Below are 22,172 nucleotides of genomic sequence, written 5' to 3' on the forward strand. Positions count from 1 at the left end.
GAGGCAACAGAACACAGGAGTTGAGAGCTTCCGTGTGACTCCAGCTTAACCTGGAGCAACTGACTTACTTCTCAGAGCCTCAGTTTGCTTACCTGCAAAGTAGGGATAAGGATAACACCTACCTCCTAGCTCATCAAATTGTTCCAAGAATTAAATGCAACAAAAGGCCTAACGAATTTCCTCATAAGGGCTCAATAAATCATTATTACTGCAACCATTTCGCCTGATCCTTAAGTGTGAAGAGCCTGGAAAAAAAAACCCGAAGGGCCCCTACGACGAGCCGGGAATTTTCTGATATATTCCTCCGAGTCAATGCTCGGTGAAATCAGTTACTCAGTGTCCGGACAACGTGCGGTTGACACAGCTTATCCCCCTACCCTGAGGTCAGGGGTCCCCGGAGCCCAAGGGCGTTTCCAAAGCTCTGCGAGGCGGAGGTGAGGCCCGGGCTGGTCCAGCTCGGCCACCGTTGTTATGGCAACCGCCAAGAAACGGGGACTTCGTCTCTTCGGGCTAAACCGACAGTTTGCAAAGGAGGGGTCAATGGAAGGGCCCCAAGGTGGCCAGCACAGGCCCCTCGGCGACTTCCCAGGTCGCACTCTCCAACAAAACTACCACCGGGCCGGCCGAACCAGCCGCCACGCCCCACTCCCCAGGCCTTTCCGGCCGCTGCGCCCTTTAACCCCGGAAGTGGGCGGGAGAGGAAAAGGCTGGTGATGTTGGAACAAACATGGCTGCTCTGGCGCCCCTCGGCTCTACCGGCTCTCGCCGTCCTCGGCTGGCCGCGGGCCTCCGGCTGCTCCCGATGCTGGGGTTGCTGCAGTTGCTGGCCGAGCCTGGCCTGGGCCGCGTGCATCACCTGGCACTCAAGGTAAAGCCTGGCACGGCCGGGCCGGGCCGGGGGGCGGAGGCCGAGGCCACTCCCCCGGGTTTTAGGGCAACTTTGGCCCATTGGGGACCTATGAGCCATTGGACCACGTCTTTGGCCCTGACCGCAGCCTTTCTCTGAGAAGTGGTGGGGGCTGTGGGGAAGGCGAGCCTGGGCGGCGCTGGGGTCCTCGGGCTAACTGGCAGGGGCGGGAAGATTCGAGCTGAGGGAGGGGAGGGGGCTGAACTGCGGCTTTAACCCCACGGACTCGGGAGGCTGCTCTTCAAGCCCTGCTGGCTTCCCTGAGTCCCTCTCCCAAGGCGGCCTGCTCGTTCTTCTGCTCTCTCCCCTCCAACTTTTGTGCCGGCCTTCATTGTCCGCGGTCTGCGCTCTTCTGTGCCCTTGTGCTGTATCTGCGGTTTGAAGGTAGTTGGAATCTTAGTCTCAGTTTCCCATTTTGGTTTAGGGCGCGCTCTGGAGTGAAAATCTTCAGAAGGAATTTCAAATCTTGCTTAAAACACGTGACTGAGAATTTAAAGCCAGCATTAAAAATGTGCCTCTAATTAAGGGGTCTGCTTTTTCTTCCTCTGTCCCGTCATTGTCTAGGGAGGAGAGATTTTTCGGTAAACCTACAATGACCGCCTGGATCTTGCTTTATAACTAGCAGAGAAAAGACCTCTAAGCCTGAAATGCGCCCTAAAGTGGTTCAGCAGGTTAATAAATCCGGGAAATTGGCCAGGTACTGTCTCATGCCTGTAATGGCAACACTGGGAGGCCTAGGCAGGAGGATTGTTTGAGCCCAGGGGTTCAAGACCCGCCTAGTCAACATGGTAAGGACCCCTCCCCAACCCCTAATCTACAAAAATTAAAAATTTACCAGGTGTGGTGGCACATTTCTGCAGCTTCTGGGGAGGCTGAGGCAGGAGGGTCACTTGAGCCCAGGAGGTTGAGACTACAGTGAACTGTGATCACTCATTGCACTCCAGCCTGAGTGACAGCAAGACTCTGTCTCAAAATGTATAAACAGAAAATTAGAGGAATAGAAAAGTAAATTGTTACGACCCAAACTCTTGAACGTTGTTTTCATACCATACAGTCTTCTAAGAAGTGGAACTGGGCCGGGCGCGGTGGCTCAAGCCTGTAATCCCAGCACTTTGGGAGGCTGAGGCGGGTGGATCACGAGGTCAAGAGATCGAGACCATCCTGGTCAACATGGTGAAACCCTGTCTCTACTAAAAATACTAAAAATTAGCTGGGCATGGTGGCGTGTGCCTGTAATCCCAGCTACTCAGGAGGCTGAGGCAGGAGAATTGCCTGAACCCAGGAGGCAGAGGTTGTGGTGAGCCGAGATCGTGCCATTGCACTCCAGCCTGGGCAACAAGAGCGAAACTCCGTCTCAAAAAAAAGAAAAAAAGAAGTGGAACTGTAGAGTTTGTCTTGTAAAAACACATTGTTATAGCAAACTATAAAGCTAAATGGTTTAATTAGCTTCATACTACTAAATTCTACATTAATAGTAAAATTTACTATCGAATGAATTTTAAAGCCTGGCTTGGCCAGGCATGGTAGCTCAAGCCTAAGCCTGTAATCCCAGCACTCTGGGAGGCTGAGGCAGGCAAATCACCTGAGGTCAGGAGTTTGAGACCAGCTTTGCCAACATGGCGAAACCACCCCTCTACTAAAAATACAATTATTAGCCAGGTGTGGTGGCACACACCTGTAGTCCCTGCTACTTGGGAGGCTGAGACAGAAGAATTGCTTCAACCTGGGAGGCTGAGGTTGCAGTGAGCCGAGATCATGCCACTGCATTCCAGCCTGGGTGAAAATGATACTCTGTCTCAAGAAAAGTGAAAAAAAATAAATACTAGCCTGACTAGATCCATACAACCGTACTTTTTTTTTTTAAAGACAGGGTTTCACCATGTAGGTCAGGCTGGTCTTGAACTCCCAACCTCAGGTGATCCGCCTGCCTTGGCCTCCAAAGTGCTTGTATTACAGGCTTGAGCCACCACACCCAGCCACAACCATACTATTTGACATCAACTTTTGTTGTTTGTAAGTAAAAATTATCCTGATTGAAATGGTTCAATCATGGGGGTGGGGCAGATGAATTTTGGTTCTTTTTGAGAATCTGTGAGAGCTATAGAACCTCTCTCCGGAAAAGTGCATGTAGAAATGTAGACAAAACTTGGCTGGGCACGGTGGCTCATGCCTGTAATCCTAACACTTTGGGAGGCCGAGGTAGGTGGATCACTTGAGGTCAGGAGTTCTAGACCATCCTGGCCAACATGGTGAAACCACGTCTCTACTAAAAATACAAAAATTAGCTGTGCGTGGTGGCTGGTGCCTGTAATCGCAGCTACTTAGGAGTCTGAGGCAGGAGAATTGCTTGAAGAACCCAGGAGACAGAGGTTGCAGTGAGCTGAGATCATGCCACTGTACTCCAGCCACCTGGGCGACAGAGCGAGACTCCATCTCAGAAAAATAAATAAATAAATAAATAAATAAATAAAATAAATGGCAGATGCAGTGACTAACACCTGTAATCCTAACATTTTGGGAGGCGGAGCCAGGAGGATTGCCTGAGCTCAGGAGTTTGAGACCAGCCTGGGTAACATAGTGAAACCCCGTCTCTACTAAAATACAAAAAATTAGCCAGGCATGGCAGCTTGTGCTTGTAATCCCAGCTACAGGGGAGGCTGAGGCAAGAGAATCGCTGGAACCCAGGAAGCAGAGGTTGCCCCTGTTGATGACCACTGCTTACTTTCCTTTGTTCATTAGATTTATTGTGATTTAGTGATGCTGTTTGGTGTCAAAGGATAAGACTGTTAAAGTATATATTTTATTTTTATTTTATTTTTTGAGACAGGGTCTCATTCTGTTGCTCGGGCCGGAATGTAGTGATGTGAACACGGATCACTGCAGCCTCAACTTCCTGGGCTTAAGCAGTCTTCTTGCCTTATTCTCCTGAGTGGTTGGGACCACCTGCCACCATGCCTGGCTAATTTTTAAATTTTTTGTAGAGACAGAGTCTCACCATGTTGTTCAGGCTGGTCTCAAACTCCTGGCTTCAAGTTATCCTCCTGCATGGCCTCCCAAGTTGCTGGGATTACAGGCATGAGCGATAGCACCTGGCTGAGTTATATTTTTTATTGTACAGTAGATCTTGTTATATTTCTCTCAGGTGGCACACAAGACAAAAGAAGTGTATAAAGTGCAAACAAGTGTCACTCCTTAGGCATTCACATGCTCAGGTAACATTTATGGGTTGCTTACATTAGGCACATTTCACTCCCACAGAGGTGAACTGTGCGTAATATAAGCAGCCTAAGGCAGCAAAGAAAACAGATAAGCTCTTCCACATTCTGAGTACAGTCTAGAATCTCCTCTGTTGATGGGAATTTTTCTTAAGTATCTTACTCTTCTTGACTTCTTAGATTTAAGATATAGAATGTAATTTAGCCATTTCTGGATGACAGGTGGTTAACATATTCTTACTCATGACTTTTAACGTGGGAATATTTACATGGTCATTGATAATATTTTTTTTTTTTTTTTTTTTTTTTGAGACGGAGTTTCGCTCTTGTTACCCAGGCTGGAGTGCAATGGCACGATCTCGGCTCACCGCAACCTCCGCCTCCTGGGTTCAGGCAATTCTCCTGCCTCAGCCTCCTGAGTAGCTGGGATTATAGGCACGCGCCACCATGCCCAGCTAATTTTTTGTATTTTTAGTAGAGACGGGGTTTCACCATGTTGACCAGGTTGGTCTCGATCTCTCGACCTTGTGATCCACCCGCCTCGGCCTCCCAGAGTGCTGGGATTACAGGCTTGAGCCACCGCGCCCGGCGATAATATTTTAATAGTCATTTTCTAATCCATTTCTTCTTAATGGAATAAAAATGATAATTTGGGTTTTTCATTTTAGAGATGGGGGTCTCACTGTGTTGCGCAGGCTGGAGTACAGTGCCAACATAGCACACTATAGCCTCGAGCCCCTGGGCTCAAGCTGTCTTCCTGTTTCAGCCTCCAGAGTAGCTGAGACTACAGATGCTTGCCACTGTACTCAGCTAGTCTGAGTTTTATGTCAAAAACTGTCTGAATATAGTTTAATTAATTAATTAATTTTTTAAGACAGGGTTTCACCATGTTGGTCAGGCTGGTCTTGAACTCCTGACCTCAGGTGATCCTCCCACCTTGGCCTCCAAAGTGCTTGGATTACAGGCATGAGCCACCTCGCCCAGCCCTGAATATGGTTTTTATATTGTGTTTAAAAACCAAATACTTTGATGACTGATCATTCTAGCTTTCAGGTAGGTGATGAGGATGAGCAAGTGAACAGGAGTTACTTTGCTGAAGTCTCAGAAATTTGGGTTGGATTTGGGTATTTCTTGGGTTGGATACTTTTATGACAGTTATCCACAAATCATAACTCAAATGCTCTAGACTTTATGCCAGCAGCTTAGCAAGCTATGTAGTAAAGAGCAGAACTTGGGAATAGCCAGATCAGCAGTCCTCACTGCTGTTGAGTGCTGTGTAACTTTTGGCCAGTCACATTAGAAGCCTTCCTCGCTCATGGGATCTAGACTAAAAGATGTTGGATGAAAGATAAGTTAAAGCAGAACATCACACAAAAGGAATATGTACCTGAAACTTTATTTCGACTTAAAATTTGCCAATATACATTCATTGACTTGAATGAATGACCTGTTAAGCTTACTGGATGACTCTGCAACACGTGCCTTCCGTCTGTCTTACTCATTCAACAAATACTCTTCCGACATCTTTTATATCCTAGGTGGGCACTTCTAGACACTGGCTGAGTCAGTGAGCAGGACTAAGCCCCTACATGGAGTTTTCATTCTAGTGGTAATGGGCAGCAAGCTTTTTTTTTTTGAGGTGGAGTCTCACTTTGTCACCCAGACTGTAGTGCAATGGCGTGATCTCAGCTCACTGCAATGTTTGCATCCTGGTTTCAAGGGATTCTCCTGCCTGAGCCTCCTGAGTAGCTGGGATTATAGGTGCATGCCACCATGCCCGGCTAATTTTTGTATTTTCAGTAGAAACGGGGTTTCACTATGTTGGTAAGGCTGGTCTTGAACTCCTGATCTTGTAATCCACCTGTCTCAGCCTGTCAAAGTGTTGGGATTACAGGCGTGGGCCACTGTGTGCCCAGACTGGACTGCAAGCACATGGATGCACACATAATTTAAAATTGGGGCAAATTTATAAGAAAATAGAACAGTACTGGAACCAAGAGTAATGGAGTTGGAAGCTATTCTGCAGAGAGCCTCTTAAGAGTTAATATTTGAACAGACTTAATGGATGAGCCAGGCATTCAAGGGTCTAGGGAAGAATATCACAGGCAGAGGAACAGGAAGTGCAAACTCCCAGTGTGACCGTCTTCGTGTTTCCTTGTCTGTGGACCCATATGGCTGGAGCAAAGTGATCTAGGGGAGAGGTACACATGAGCCTGGAGGCCATGGTAGGATGCGTGGATTTTATTCTGAGTGATGAGGAACCTGCCCTGGTTTTTGGCATGAGGAAGCAGTTTCCTGAAGAAGTGACATTAAAGCTGAGACTGGAAGAGTAAGAATTAGCCAGTGCAGGCCAGGTGTGGTGACTCACGCCTATATCCCCAGCACTTCGGGAGGCGGAGGCAGGCGGATCCTCTGAGGTCAGGTGTTCAAGACCCTCTTGACCAACATGGTGAAACACTGTCCCTACAAAAAATATAAAAATTAGCTAGGCGCGGTGGCCTCACGCCTGTAATCCCAGCACTTTGGGAGGCCGAGACAGGCAGATCATGAGGTCAAGAGATCGAGACCATCCTGGTCAACATGGTGAAACCCCGTCTCTACTAAAAATACAAAAAATTAGCTGGGCATGGTGGCGCATGCCTGTAATCCCAGCTACTCAGGAGGCTGAGGCAGGAGAATTGCCTGAACCCAGGAGGCGGAGGTTGCGGTGAGCTGAGATCGTGCCATTGCACTCCAGCCTGGGTAACAAGAGCGAAACTCCACCTCAAAAAAAAAAAAAAAAAAATATATATATATATATATATATATATATATGTATATATATATAAATTAGCCAGGTGTAGTGGCGGGTGCCCATAATCCTAGCTACCCAGGAGGCTGAGGCTGGAGAATCACTTGAACTTGGGAGATGGAGGTCACAGTGAGCCCGGTGAGTCAAGATTGCTCCCCTGCACTCCAGCCTGGGTGACAGAGCAAGACTCCATTTCAAAAAAAAAAAAAAAAAAAAAAAAAAAGCATTAGCTAGGGCAAAATGAGGGGAGAGCTTATGTGTGGAAGAGGAAGTGCAAGGGATTGGATTCTTAGTTTCCTATTCTGTAAAATAGGGATGAGGGTAGCTTTCCCACAGAGCAGTTATGAGGATTAGACAAAATTATGTAAAATAATAGCACTGAGGCTGGGTGAGGTGGTTCACATCTGTAATCTCAGCACTTTGGGAGGCTGAGGTGGGTGGATCACCTGAGGTCAGGGGTTTAAGACCAGCCTGGCCAACATGGTGAAATCCCACCTCTACTAAAAATACAAAAAATTAGCCGGGCGTGGTTGGTAGCAGGCACCTGTAATCCCAGCTACTCAGGAGGCTGAGGCAGGAGAATCTCTTGAACCCAGGAGATGGAGGGTGCAGTGAGCCAAGGTTGCCCCATTGCACCCATTGTACCCATTGCCTGGGTGACAAGAGCGAGACTCTGTCTAAAAAAAAAATAGTAACAATAATAGTACTGAATAGTAGACTGGTCTAAGTAGTAGTTCACTCATTCAACATTTATTAAATGCCTACTGTGTGCTAGACACTAGAGAGACAAAAGTGAGACAGGCCCATAAACAGGTAGTTATGATACAGCATGGTGACTCTTTCGCCTGCCTGCCTGCCTGCCTGCCTTCCATCATACTTCTTTACTTATTTCTTTATTTTTTTAGAAACAGGGTTTCACTGTGTTGGTCAGCCTGGTCTTGAACTCCCGACCTCAGGTGATCTGCCCACCTTGGCCTCCAAAGTACTTGGATTACAGGTGTGAGTCACCACGCCTGGCCCGGCTTATTTCTTTTTTTAAGTAAGAGATAGAGTCTCTTTCTGTCGCCCAGCCTAACTCAGTGGTGTAGTCATAGCTCATTGCAGCTTCAAACTTTTGGGCTCGAGAGAGCCTCCCACCTTAGCATGCCTAGTAGGTAGGACTACAGGTACACACCACCACGTCCAACTAACTTTTTAATTTGAGGGTGTTTTAAAAATTTAATTTTTTTTTTTTTTTAAGATGGGGTTTCACCGTGTTGGTCAGGCTGGTCTTGAACTCCTGACCTCAGGTGATCCGCCCGCCTTGGCCTCCAAAGTGCTTGGATTACAGGCATGAGCCACTATGCCTGGCCAGTTTGGTTTTTTTGTAGAGATGGGGGTCTTGCTATTTTGTCTAGTCTGGGATCTTGAACTCCTGGTCTCAAGCAATCCTCCCACCTTGGCTCTGAACTCTTTATGACAAAATAAGACGGGGAAGTAGTTGTTTTAATACCAACGTCTGGCATATTTGAACTAAAAATACTCCTAACCTCAGTGTACACTGTCAATTATCTTCTTTTTTAATAGACATTTCAGGGTTTCTTCTTTTTTAAATATGAGTATTAATATCTATTAAGCAGCTGCTTTTCAGCCTGTGTGTATATATAAAAATATAACATACTTTTTAATTTAAATTTTTCAATTTTTAATTATTTTTTTCTATTATTAGTTCTTCTTCTTTTTTCAAGTTTCCACTGTCCACATTGAACCTGCCTTTTTTAGTGACTGTTGTTTGGTGGCATGTATGCCAGTGTGCTTCCTTCTGAAAATATCATTGTAGGATAATAAAATATTTGATTGCTGGGGTTTCTTAATAAAACAACCTTGGAGAATTCCAGCGATTGCTTTGTCTTTTTTTTCCTTTCTCCTTTTTATTGCCTCGCTCTACTGCTGCTGTGTAGATTTTTTCTTCATGGAGTTTTTTTGTTTGTTTGTTTTTGGAGATGGAGTCTTGCTCTGTTGCTCAGGCTAGAGTGCAGTAGTACAATCTTGGCTTATGGCAACCTCCATACCACCCGGGTTCAAGCGAATTTCTTACCTCAACCTCCCAAGTAGCTAAGACTACAGACATGTGCCACTATGCCCAGCTAATTTTTTGTATTTTTAGTAGAGACGGGGTTTCACCATTTTGGCCAGACTGGTCTCGAACTCCTGACCTTAGGCAATCCATCTTCCTCGGCTTCCCAGAGTGCTGGGATTACCAGCATGAGCCACTATGCCTAGCCAGGTTTATTGTTTTTGTGTCTAATAGAAAAAAACTAGGGGTCAAGAAATTGTATCTAGACTATAATATAGCTTTTCTTTATCACTTTCTACATCTGTTTAGTTGCAGAGTAACATATAGGTCAGGTAATTAAGCACTAGAAGATTTCAGTGTAAATGAGTAAAAGGATGGATCTGTATGTGTTGACTGGCGTCCCCTGAGTTCATGTCTACTTGGAACCTCAGAATGTAACCTTATCTGAAATAGGGTCTTTGCAGTTAACATTAGGTCGTGCCGGGGTTCGGGTACGCCCTATTTTCAGTGCGCCAGGTGCCGTTATGAGAAGAGGAGAGGGTGCAGAGACATACACAGAGGGAAGAAGGCCATGTGATGGTGGAGGCAGAGCCTGGAGTGAGGCAGCTACAAACCAAGAATGTTAAGAATGCTGGCAATCACCGGGAGCTTGAAGAAGAAGGAAGGATTCTTCCCCAGAGCCGTTGAGGGACCAGGGCCCTGCTGACGCCTTGATTTTGGACTTGCAACCTCCAGAACTATGAGATAAACTTCTGTGGTTTTAAGCCACCCGGGGTGTGGCTGTTTGTTACAGCAGCCTTAGGAAGCTCTACCTTCATAGCAACGTGTTATTACTTTTATTTTTGAGTAATAACTTTCAGAAAACATATTTAGCCATTAAGTGATGTTTGCAGCTGGCGCGGTGGCTCATGCCTGTAATTCCAGCACTTTGGGAGGCCAAAGTGAGTGGATCACCTGAGGTCAGGAGTTTGAGACCAGCCTGGCCAACATGGTGAAACCCCATCTCTACTAAAAATACAAAAGATTAGCCAGGCGTGGATCCCACCTACTTGGGAGACTGAGGCAGAAGAATTGCTGGCACCCAAGAGGTGGAGGTTGCAGTGAGCTGAGATTGTGCTGTTGCACTCCAGCCTGGACAACAAGAGCGAAACTCTGTCTCCAGAAAAACCCCAGAAAACATTATGTGATCTTTGTAGGCCTGGTGTGGCAGCTCATGCCTGTAATCCCAGCACTTAGGGAGGTCAAGGCAGGCAGATCACTTGAGGTCAGAAGTTTGAGACCGGCCTGGCCAGAATGTTGAAACCCTGTTTCTACCAAAAAATACAAAAAGTAGCTGGGCATTGTGGCACGTGCCTGTAGTCCTGGCTACTTAGGAGGCTGAGGCAGGAGAATCACTTGAATCCAGGAGGTGAAGGTTGCAGTGAGCCGAGACTGCGCTATTGCATTCTAGCCTGGGTGACAGAAAGAGGCCAGTTGCAAACAAAACAAAACAAAACAAAAAACCCACAGTGATGTTTGTAAGTAAGTAAATCAACCCTTCTTTGCACAAATGCTCCAGAATTGGTGCCAATCAGGACCCACCTGATCACTCCAGCTTTATGCAATGGATCCTTCTTACTCCATTGGCTACAGCCTCATTTCACATACTGCTTTGTGAATTCCCAGTAGGGAGGGATGCATTTATTCACTCCCTTCCAAAAGTATCTGGAAAGTTTGGGGAAATTAAAAGAGGATTTTCCTGGCCAGGCTCAGTGGCATATGCCTATAATCCCTGCACTTTGGGAGACTGAGGCAGGTGGATCACCTGAGGTCAGGAGTTCGAGACCAGCCTGGGCAATATGGCAAAATCCCGTCTCTAATAAAACTACAAAGTTAGCCAGGCGTGGTGGCAGGTTCCAATTCCAGCTACTCCGGAGGCTGAGGCAGGAGAATCACTTGAACCCCGGGGGTGGAAGTTGCAGTGAGCTGAAATTGTGCCACTGCACTCCAGCCTAGGTAACAAGGGTGAAACTCTGTTTCAAGAAAAATAAAAATAAATTTACAAAGAATAAAAGAGGATTTTCTTCATCTCATTCGTGTTGATTGTTACTGCCTATTGATGATGATAATGATGATGATTGTACCTCATCTCGGCCCCATTGATTATTAGCAGCTCCAGTCTGATAAAGCTCAAACCTTTCCTAGGCATGCCTCCAAAACTGTGATCACTAGAAAAATTAAAACCTGGACGCATGTCCATCCGTAAGTTAGCCATGTCTGTCCAGAATTTTGAGCAGACCATGTGGACCCAGTGGTGTGGAAAAGGGAGACAGTGTACTGCTGTGGCAGTGTGAGCTCAAGCCCAACATCTTTGTTGTAAATGTGGAAAAGAGCTTGGTTGTGGCAGCCAACAGCCTACTCAGGTGGACTTGGATGGAAGGACAATAGGAAGAGAGCTGGGAGAGTGTGACACTGAGGAGGACGCTGTTGACACACTTAGTGTTCTTTTATTTTATTTTATTTTATTTTTGAGACAGAGTTTCTCTCTTCTTACCCAGGCTGGAGTGTAATGGCGCGATCTCGGCTCACCGCAACCTCCGCCTCCTGGGTTCAAGCAATTCTCCTGCCTCAGCCTCCTGGGTAGCTGGGATTACAGGCACGCGCCACCATGCCCAGCTAATTTTTTGTATTTTTAGTAGAGACGGGGTTTCACTATGTTGACCAGGATGGTCTCGATCTCTCGACCTCGTGATCCACCCGCCTCGGCCTCTCTCGACCTCGTGATCCACCCGCCTTGGCCTCCCAAAGTGCTGGGATTACAGGCTTGAGCCACCGCGCCCGGCCTAGTGTTCTTTTAAATCTTTCTTCCCTCTTAAGTATGCTGACAGAATTCTAGTAAAATGAGACTGTCCTGTGTCCACAGAAAGGTTGAGACTGCTAAGCTAGTGATTGATAACTGTTCTGAGCTTACTTGGGGAAGATGAAGTGTCCCACAGAATCCAAATTTTAAGTGATAGTAATAGCTGCTTGTTATTAAAGCATCTGTGGTGGGTCAGAGACTCTACTAAATATTTGATGCTTTTTATTCATTGATCCCTCATAGCAGCCATTTGAGAAAAATGTTATTATCCCTGCTTTATGAATTTTAGAAAATGGAGCTCTGGCTAAAAAAGTGGAGGAGCCAGAATTTCAACCCAGGTTAGTGCACCTTTCATTTTACCTGCACTGGGTAAGCTTCTGGTGCCTAAAGCTCTCAGTAACTGCCTAAGAGGATAGTCCGTTTGCCAGCCCCTCAGTCTTCTGTGTAGTTCTCTCACTTCACGTGCTTAGCTGTTGGATTTTTGAGTGAATATGAGTGAATCTGACTCCTTTCCATTTGTGAATTGCTACGTATGTGCAATGAGCCAAGAATTTTTAATATTAAACTTAGGTTAGTTACTCCCTCCACTAATAGAAGGCAGCTAATGACTGGTAGTCCCCCGCAACCCTTTTTTTTTTTTTTTTTTTTTTGAGACACTCGCTCTGTTACCCAGGCTGGAGTGCAGTGGTCTGATCTTGGCTTACTACAACCTCTGCCTCCCAAGCTCAAGTGATCTTCCTGCCCCAGCCTCCCAAGTAGCTGGGATTACAAGCGGGCACCACCACTCCTGGCTAATTTTTGTATTTTTAGTAGAAATGGGGTTTCATCATATTGGCCAGACTCAAGCACCTGAGCTTAAGTGATCCTCCCACGTTGGTCCCCCAAAGTGCTGGGGTTACAAGCGTGAGCCACTGAGCCCGGCAGTGATTGGTAGTCTTACTGTTTTTTTTTTTTTTTTTTTTTTTTTTTCTGTATTAGTAGAGAAACTACTGATGGTGCCTGAAGGTACTTATTGCTTACTTTTCAGATCTGATTTTTGTCTTAATCAGTGGTCGCAAACTCGGATGCGGTTAGAAGCCAGCTCGGTTTGTAAGTCAGCTGGCTCAGTAAGACTGTAGGGGAAGGGGCCAGCAGAAGAGCACAGGCTTCTTCCATAGTGGCCACTGCTCCTTGCTCCAGAGAATGGGCTCTTACTGTACTGGAACGTGGCATACAAGCCCTGGATCTTGTGGCTCTTTTTTTTTTTTCTTTCTCTTTTTTTTTAAATAAGAGGAGCTGGAAATACATGTTATTTTTGCAGCATTCATTGGCAACTAATTCAAAATTAAAAGCAAAAGTAAAACAAAACACTGCGTTGGCCGTGTATAACACGTGTGGGTCAGTATACTGTAGACCACCAGTGGGTGAGCTGAAGCTAGCTCAGTTAAGTGTTACTGTATTTATTATTTTCTAAGATCCAGTTTGTAAGAAAAACTAAATTGAGGTATCATTACCTTTTTTTTATGACTGAAAGCAGTTTCATATGAAGTTGTTGCGGAAGTTCTGACATTTAGTTAAAATAGCATTGTCAGTATAAAACAACCGTTTTTAAAGTGAGAAAGGAAAAGAGCAAAAATATCAAAATAGTACACACTCTTTTTTTTGAGATGGGGTTTTGCTTTGTCACCCAGTCTAGAGTGCTGTGGCGCAATCTCGGCTCACTGCAGCCTCGTTCAAGTGATCCTCAGCCTCCTGAGTAGCTGGGACCACAGATGCATGCTGCCACACCTAGCTACACTTTTGTATTTTTGGCAGAGATGGGTTTTCACCATGTTGCCCAGGCTGGTCTCAAACTCCTGAGCTCAAGTGATCTGCCTGCCTCAGCTTCCCAAAGTGCTGGGATTACAGGCGTGAGCCACCACCATGCCCACCCCTAGGATATACTTTTTATTTGGTTGTAAAAAGTATGTGGTAGTTAAAAGAATAGATTTGGGGCTTAATTAATCCTGAGTTAGATTACTGGCCCTGCCACCTATTGGCCCTATGATTTTAAGCAAGTTTTAACTCTCTCAGCCTCTGTTTCCTCATCTACCAAGTAGACATAATAACTCTTGCCTCACAGAGTTGTAAGAAGTTGAGGTGAAATATGAAGCTCTCAGTGCAGTACTAGAGACAAGTTTAAGTGCTTGCAGTCTCTGAAATCCTTGGTGAAACACGCAGCCTTTACTGCTGTGTCAGTGCTCATGGAAATGGTAGGGTGGAGGCTGAGATTGTAGCTAAATCTCCATTGCTTGCATCTGGTAGTGGCATGCTCATGCTGCTTCAGCATATCCTTGCTTGTGTTTTCTTCCAGTCTCAAGATTTCTCTGTCTCTATGATTTTTATAGTGAGGTATAACAAAGTCACTTCCATACATACCATGTTTGACATGACATGATAGCTTAAAATGGAGGTGGGGAACAGGTAGGGTGAAGGTCCTGCAGATATTACTGGCAGCATTATTTTTATTTTATTTTATTTATTTTTTGAGACAGAGTCTCACACTGTCACCCAGGCTGCAGTGCAGTGGCACGATCTTGGCTCACTGCAACCTCTGCCTCCCGGATTCAAGTGATTTTCTTGTCACAGCCTCCCAAGTAGCTGGGATTATAGGCACCTGCCACCACGCCTGGCTCATTTTTGTATTTTTAGTAGAGATGGGGTTTAACCATGTTGGCCGGGCTGTTCTCGAACTCCTGACCTCAGGGAATCCACCTACCTTAGCCTCCCAAAGTGCTGGGATTAAAGGCATGAGTCACCACAATCAGCCTTTTTTTTTTTGAGATAAGGTCTTGGCTCTGTTACCCAGGACGGAGTGCAGTGGCATGATCTCGGCTCACTGCAGCCTTGGCCTCTTGGGCCCAAACTGTCCTCCCACCTCAGCCTCTTGAGTGACTGGGATCACCAACTTGTGTCATTATGCTTGTGCCACCATGCTCAGCTAATTTTTTTTTTTTTGATAGAGTTGGGGTTTCACCATGTTGTCCAAGCTGGTCTCAAACTACAGGGCTCAAGTGATCCTTCTGCATTAGCCTCCTGACTAGCCAGTATCACAGGCACCTGCTATTACTCCTGGCTATCTGTCTATCTTGAGACAGAGTCTCACTCTGTCATCCAGACTAGAGTGCCATGGCATGATCTCGACTCGTTACAAGCTCCGCCTCCCAGGTTCAAGTGATTCTGCCTCAGCCTCCCAAATAGCTAGAATTAATAGGCGTGGGTCACCACTCTCGGCTACTTTTTGTATTTTCAGTAGAGATGAGGTTTTGCCATGTTGGCCAGGCTGATCTCAGACTGTTGACCTCAGCCAATTCACCTGTCTTGGCCTCCCAAAGTGCTGGAATTACTCGTGTGAGCCACCATGCCCAACTGATGCTGTTTTTTTTTTTTTTTCCTTCTTTTATTTTTATTATTGGTTTGGTGTCCCTGGAGAGACACTGTTGTTATTGTTTAAAAGAGTGTTCAAAAACCTGTTTTTCATGGCATTGTATCGTCAGATGAAATGATGATGCAAAGGTAAAAAAAATAGTCAAGGAATGTACTGTTTATATGGGGAAAAAGTGCTATCAGGTTGCAATTGAAACATTTTCTAAAAAAAAACAAACCTAGAAAACCTGTATTGTGTTGGTCTGAGTGAGCATAAATGAAACACTTAGCAGTGGGCTTCATGCTGGCTCAATTAGAAAAGCATACTTTAAAATTTAAATTTTATTGAAGTGTAATATACATGCTAAAAATACTCATTATAGGCAAACAACTCAGGACATTTCCAGAATGTAGACACACTCATGCATCCGGCAGGAAATGAGGCAGAACCATTACCAAGCCCCTCCAGAAGCACCCTAAGCCTCACCTTCCCTCAAGTGACAGGAAAGCTCCTTTCTCCTGAGAGTAGTCACTGTCTTCACCTCTGTCACCACAGATGATTCCACCGCATTCAAGTTTGTTTTACATGAACATGGCTGTGATTCACATTCATTGTTTTATGTGGCAGGAATTGTGTGTTCATTTTCCCTCACCCTCTCCCTTCTGGGTCCTGCTCCACTGAAGATTCTGCCAGAGAATTAAGACCAGTGTGCTAAGGTGTCCATTGTATGTAGTTGAATAAATTTCTCCTGTGCCTCTGGGATGGTGGTCATCATGTATTGTCCTTGAGAGAACTGAGAAAATAGATACTTAAGACGTTTTCAGTGGATTTGATTCTCTCAGATAATTCCAAGAAAGACTGGGAGACTTAGCTTTTCTGCCTTTTACCATCGACCCACTCTTGTGGATTCCAGGAGATGACCTCTGTTATCCTATCTGGCTTTTCTAATTGTTCTCTCTGAGAATGTTGGTTTGCTGCAAGCCACTCCAGCCCACCAGAGAGTGGAAGTCCAGCAAACATGTTTTCACCACATAGCTGAGGTCCTAAGAAAATAAGGGAAATTCCCAGGGGCCCCAAAAAAGGGAAGAAGTAGCTGAAATTCCAGTGGGCAAAAGAACAGGGAAGCCAGGGCTGCCCTGTGTCACTGCAGAAACTTTAAGCCCAGAATCCTGGGTTTTAACGGATGTTGAGGGGAGACACGTACCATAGCCTCAGGCCTGAGCAGGGAGGCAACTTGGAACTGTGTCCCTCTGTGTCTCAGCCCATCATCTAGGAGTGTCAAAAAGCTATATTCCTGGAATGCAAGAGTGGGCAGGAAAGAAAATCCTGCTAGTCATAGTGCAATGTGGTAGAGCTCCATGTGGGAGGGGAGGGGATTTGGTTTATACAGTTTCTGCGGAAGATTTGCTTCACAGCCTCTACTCCCAGGCCTTTGGTGTTTGCTGTTAGACTACTGGTGATGTCCAGGAAACCCCAAATCTAGAAATGAAAAGTTACCCTTCACACAAAGAATCAAACTGCAAACTTACGGAAGGTGTTGCAGTTTAGCCAAATCTCAAAATGAAACTCAAATTTTTTTTTACTTTTTTTTTTTTTTAAGACGAGGTTTCACCATTTTGGTCAGGCTGGTCTTGAACTCCTGACCTCAAGTGATCTGCATGCCTTGGCCTCCAAAATGCTTGGATTACAGGCATGAGCCACCATGCCCGGCCCAAAACTCAGTTTTTACACAACATGAAGTGTGTTTGTGGAAGCCCAGTTTTAGAAGTGTTCACCGACCCCACTATTCTATCGGTCCTGCAGTGTACTGATGTAGTTGAGATTGGAGTCATGATATTGAAACGGTATCAGGCAGATGGGATAGGCATCTGCCTGTGTGATGCAGTCTCACCAAACCTCAGGATTTTCCTGTATCCAAAAGACTCCATGTCGCTGTTTCCTATTCCTGTGATTCTTCTTGCATAAGGCTTTGTTCCCTGAAAACCCATCATATACTGTATCATTTTTAGGCATAAATTCACCTTTTTAAATAATTGAATTATAGCTTAGTATATCAATGTGCAGATCTCATTCTTCACCCTTCCTCCTCATCTGAGGAGCCAGGTACCCACAGATTGATAAGAGGATTTATATAAATGAGTGTATCCTTGGAGCAGCTTCAGCCACTCCCTTTATTCCTCCCCACCCCTCAGTATGTTTTGAGTGCCTACTAGATGCCAGGCATTGTACTGTCAGGAAGGATATGGGGATGATGAAAACATGGTTCCTCCTGCCCTGGAATTCACATTCCAGCCAACCTCTGAGCTTGCTCCTAGAACCCATACCAGTGCAGTGGAGTGAATTTGAATCCATTCACTACTTCCTTCTGCAGAAACTGTTGATATCTTTTGGATTTCTGAGGAGTTGTCTTCAGCTTTTGGAGAAAGACATGTTTTACCACAGCTGTGTATGTTACTGAGTATATGGAAACGTTGGCTGGCTATCAGGAAATGAGATATCACAGTTTTTCAAGAAAACAAATAGGTTAAGTAATGGAAAGCAGTTTTCCATATTACTGATTCCACCACTTCATGTCTCTTTAGGACGATGTGAGGCATAAGGTTCATCTGAACACCTTTGGATTCTTCAAGCATGGCTATATGGTGGTTAATGTCAGTAGCCTCTCAGTGAATGAGCCTGAAGACAAGGGTGTGATTGTAAGTACCTTTTAATGAGATCCAAGGGTTTACTCTTTTAGCCTGGGTGAGAGCCACCTTCCAACCCCAGTGCTTAAATATAAAGTATCAGAATATGGAGATAATGAAGCTTGTGAGTAATAAATTACATGTCAGGCATCAAATAATTTCACATTTATCACTTGAGATGTAATGCTGTAATAATTCTAGTAATTACTGACTTGACTTGAGTGATTTTAGTTTGCCTTCTTACAAAATGAATGCTAAGAAAACTGAGAGGAAACCACGTCAGAAGTACCGCCTCATACTTTTCTACTTTTTGAGTAAGAAAAGTATGGACAATTGTGTGGATATTTACTTCTTCTCTTTTTACTCCTTATTAGATTGGGTTTAGCCTAGACCGTACAAAGAATGATGGCTTTTCATCTTACCTGGTGAGTATTAAATGTGTGACCTGGTCCGTGTCTTTATTTGAACTCAGGCCATTGAATGGGAACACCTTAACTTCCTGTAGTGCTATTTTCGTTTTTTTGGAGTACAGTAGCACGATCAGCTTACTGCAACCTTGACGTCTCAGGCCCAAGCAATCCTCCCACCTCAGTCCCCTGAGTACCTAGGACTACAGGCATGCATCACCACGCCTGCCTAATTTTTGTATTTTTAGTAGAGACAGGGTTTCACACTTTCTTGGCTATGTCTCAAACTCCTGGACTCAAGTGATCAGCCCACCTTGGCTTATCAAAGTGCTAGGATTGCAGGTGTGAGGCATCACGCCCGGCCACAACACCATTTTTTTTGAGACGGAGTCTCGCTCTGTTACCCAAACAGGAGTGTAATGACGTGATCTCAGCTCACTGCAACCTTCGCCTCCCGGGTTCAAGCGATTCTCCTGCCTCAGCCTCCTGAGTATCTGGGACTACAGGTGCCTGCCACCACACCCGGCTAATTTTTGTATTTTTAGTAGATAGGGGTTTCACCATGTTGGCCAGGATGGTCTCAATCTCCTGACCTCATGATCTACCTGCCTCAGCCTCCCAAAGTCCTGTGATTACAAGTGTGAGCCACCGGGCCCGACGGTTTACTATTTTGAATGGAGTTTGAGCCACTCATTTGCTAAGTTTCTGAAAACTTTCTGTTCTAGTGTGAATGAATAAGATTATGTAAAATTGGCTCTTCCTTTCTCAGGATGAAGATGTGAATTACTGTATTTTAAAGAAAGAGTCTGTCTCTGTCACCCTTCTAATCCTAGACATCTCCAGAAGTGAGTAAGTAATTCTAAAGTTCCTTCAGTTCAGTTCTAGAGTAGAGTTGGGGAGAATTTAGTAGTACGCTAACGTTCCTTGGGTGTCTGCCATGTGCCAAAGACCATGCTGAGTGCTGGAGATTAAAGACAAGGCTAGGGAGACAGAGGCCCTGTCCTTGATGGGGGAGACAGAATGGCGCTACACACAATTACAGCCAAATAAAGAGAGGAAGGGAAGAAGAACTCATGAATTGTAGAAAGGAAGGAGAGGCTTCAGATAAGTGTTGGCCCTGAACTTTTAAAATATTCTCCATGATAACCTCTGTTTTCATTTAAAAAAATTGATCTGATAGTCTCCTGTATTAGTTAGGCTGCTTTTGGCAGCAAGCAACAAAAGACTTGACTTAGACTCTGGCATTTGTAGTGAAGACATTGATAACCTCACCTGTCTTCAGTGGGGCAGGCAAGAGACAGGCCTGCAGTGGCTGGCTGACTCTGGTTAAGGACTCTGGTGCGTTTCATCTCTCTGCTTTGCCGTCCTGGGTGTTAGCTTCCTCAGGCAAGTTTCCCAGCCGTCACCAGGTGGCTGTGCTCTGTCATCCATATCCAGCCAAGGGACAGAGAGCAGGCTCCTCCTCTAGTTAGAATGAGAAGTGCTTGAATGTGCCAGCTTAGATTGGGCATCCACTCAGGCATGGGAACTGTCACTGGCCCCTCCTGGGTGGGATGGAGTAAACAAAATCGGGTCTTGTAAGAAGCGGGAAGGGTGGAAATGGATATTAGGCAGCAACGAACGGTGCCACTGCCCTCTCGTGCTTCCTGGGATTTCACTTTATTTATTTTTATTTTTATTTTTTGAGACAGAGTCTCTCTTGCTCTGTGGCCCAGGCTAGAGTACAGTGGTGTGATCTTGGCTCACTGCAACTTCCACCTCCCGTGTTCAAGTGATTCTCCTGCCTTAGGCTCCCGAGTAGCTGGAACTATAGGCACACGCTAACATGCCCGAACAATTTTTTTTGTGATTTTAATAGAAACAGGGTTTCACCGTGTTCACCAGGTTGATCTCAAACTCCTGACCACCAGTGGTCCATCCGCCTTAGCCTCCCAAAGTGCTGGGATTACAGGTGTGAGCCACAGTGCCCGGCCTGGATTTCACTTTAAAGTCTTACTGATGTTTTATATTTCATTCTGTTTCTCTCATGCACCAATTTGCTGAGCATTTTAAGGATACTTGAGGGAAAAGATGTACCTCAGATTTATGTGGTTGCTAAGATCTTAGGCCTAAGAGCAGGCGTCCCCAAACTTTTTACACAGGGGGCCAGTTCACTGTCCCTCAGACCATTGGAGGGCCGCCACATACTGTGCTCCTCTCACTGACCACCAATGAAAGAGGTGCCCCTTCCTGCTGAAGTGCGGCGGGGGGCCGGATAAATGGCCTCAGGGGGCTGCATGCGGCCCGCGGGCCGTAGTTTGGGGACGCCTGCCTAAGAGAGACTGCCTGGATCCTCGTCCAGCTACTTCCTATAGGTGCTCTTGGCCAAGTTATTTAACTTTTCTGAGCCTCGGTTTCAGTATTGCAGAATGTGAATAATAGAATCTGTGTTGTAGAACATCATAAGGACTGCATGAGCTTGGCAGAGGGCCTGCACACAGCATGTTCAGTGGCCAGGAGCACTGCTTTGACCTTTTTTCCTTCTGTCTTGTTTGAATGTAGGGTAACAGTAAAGTCTCCACCAGAAGCTGGTACCCAGTTACCGAAAATCATCTTCAGCAGGGATGAGAAAGTCCTTGGTCAGAGCCAGGAGCCTAATGTGAACCCTGTTTCAGCAGGCAGCCAGACTCAGAAGACACAAGGTAAACCATAAGGTGGAAACTGGCTTTTAATTTTCACTACCTGCTTCATAGAAGCTTTTTTTGTTCCTAAGCAAAACATGATCTGTTGTCCTGGCATTATATTTTGGAAGTCATACAAAAATATATAAATGTTAAAGAAAAATGTGGAAAATGTGAAGCAGATGGAAAAACAGCAGCCATTTTTCCTTATTCCCAGTGTTAGAGTTTTAGTAATTTATGTTTTCATATAAGCTTGTTTCATGAGTCTAGAAGATTTGATTTTTGAAATTCAGTCATGCTTATAATTTATATGCATGCCTGATGACTTTTTAGCTCATTTCATACCTATCATCTATCCTGCTGAGTGGATACTGTAATTTGCTCAATCTTTCCCCTTAAGGAGACACATTTCCATTTTTGTGTGATTATGAACTCTCTTCATGTATAGAATGTTCTTTATGATGGTTTTCAGAATTGAAATTTCTGGTTCAAAGGATATGAATGCTTTTGAAAATATTGATACATATTTTTAAATTCCTTTCCAAGTGAGTTGTATGTCTTACTGAATATATGTGGGAATAGTATGCACATTATTATGTCCTAGCCAATATGGGGTATTTTCTTATCAAAAAAAATCCTAAAATGACAGGCAAAAAAGATATTCCTATACACACACACACACACACACACACACACACAGACATATACATTTTTTTTTTCTTGAAATGGAGTCTCATTTTGTCACCCAGGCTGGAGTGCAGTGGCTCAATCTTGGCTCACTGCAACCTTCGCCTCCAGGGTTCAAGTGATTCTCCTGCCTCAGCCTCCCTAGTAGCTGGCACTACAGGCATGAGCCACCACGCCTGGCTAATTTTCGTATTTTCAGTAGAGACCAGATTTCACCATATTGGTCAGGCTGGTCTTGAACTCCTGACATCGTGAGCCACCGTGCCTGGCCACTGTTTTTCTATTTACTTTTATTACTGACACTGCACTTTTTCTCCATGTGTTGATTAACCAATTTATTTTTATCACCTTTTTTTTTTTTTTAAATTGACTGTCAAGTTCATCTGATGATTCATATGAGTTTGTAAGATAATTTATGGCCAGGTGCAGTGACTCACACTTGTAATCCTAGCACTTTGGGAGGCCAAAGTGGGAGGATCATTTGAGGCTAGGAGCTTGGTACCAGGCTGAGCAACATAACGAGGCCTTGTCTCTGCAAAAA

General features: G+C 45.1%; 1 protein-coding gene across 6 annotated transcripts in view; it reads left to right on the forward strand.

The window, feature by feature from the left end:
* The first annotated feature begins 670 nt into the window (after nucleotides 1-670).
* GPR107 (G protein-coupled receptor 107) overlaps nucleotides 671-22,172 on the forward strand; it is an 80,231-nt gene continuing 58,729 nt past the window's right edge. For 3 of the 6 annotated variants that reach the window (XM_039475142.2, XM_039475143.2, XM_074395467.1), the window contains exons 1-5: nucleotides 672-868; nucleotides 17,776-17,889; nucleotides 18,252-18,302; nucleotides 19,054-19,133; nucleotides 20,826-20,965. In XM_039475142.2, the coding sequence (XP_039331076.1) occupies nucleotides 728-868; nucleotides 17,776-17,889; nucleotides 18,252-18,302; nucleotides 19,054-19,133; nucleotides 20,826-20,965 (526 nt within the window). In that variant the 5' untranslated portion in view covers nucleotides 672-727. Of the gene's footprint in view, nucleotides 869-17,775; nucleotides 17,890-18,251; nucleotides 18,303-19,053; nucleotides 19,134-20,825; nucleotides 20,966-22,172 lie in introns of all 6 variants that reach the window. The other 3 variants (XM_074395469.1, XM_074395468.1, XM_039475144.2) reach the window with 2 other exon arrangements.

Source organism: Saimiri boliviensis, chromosome 2 (assembly GCF_048565385.1).
Source record: "Saimiri boliviensis isolate mSaiBol1 chromosome 2, mSaiBol1.pri, whole genome shotgun sequence".
Classification (NCBI taxonomy): Eukaryota; Metazoa; Chordata; class Mammalia; order Primates; family Cebidae; genus Saimiri; species Saimiri boliviensis.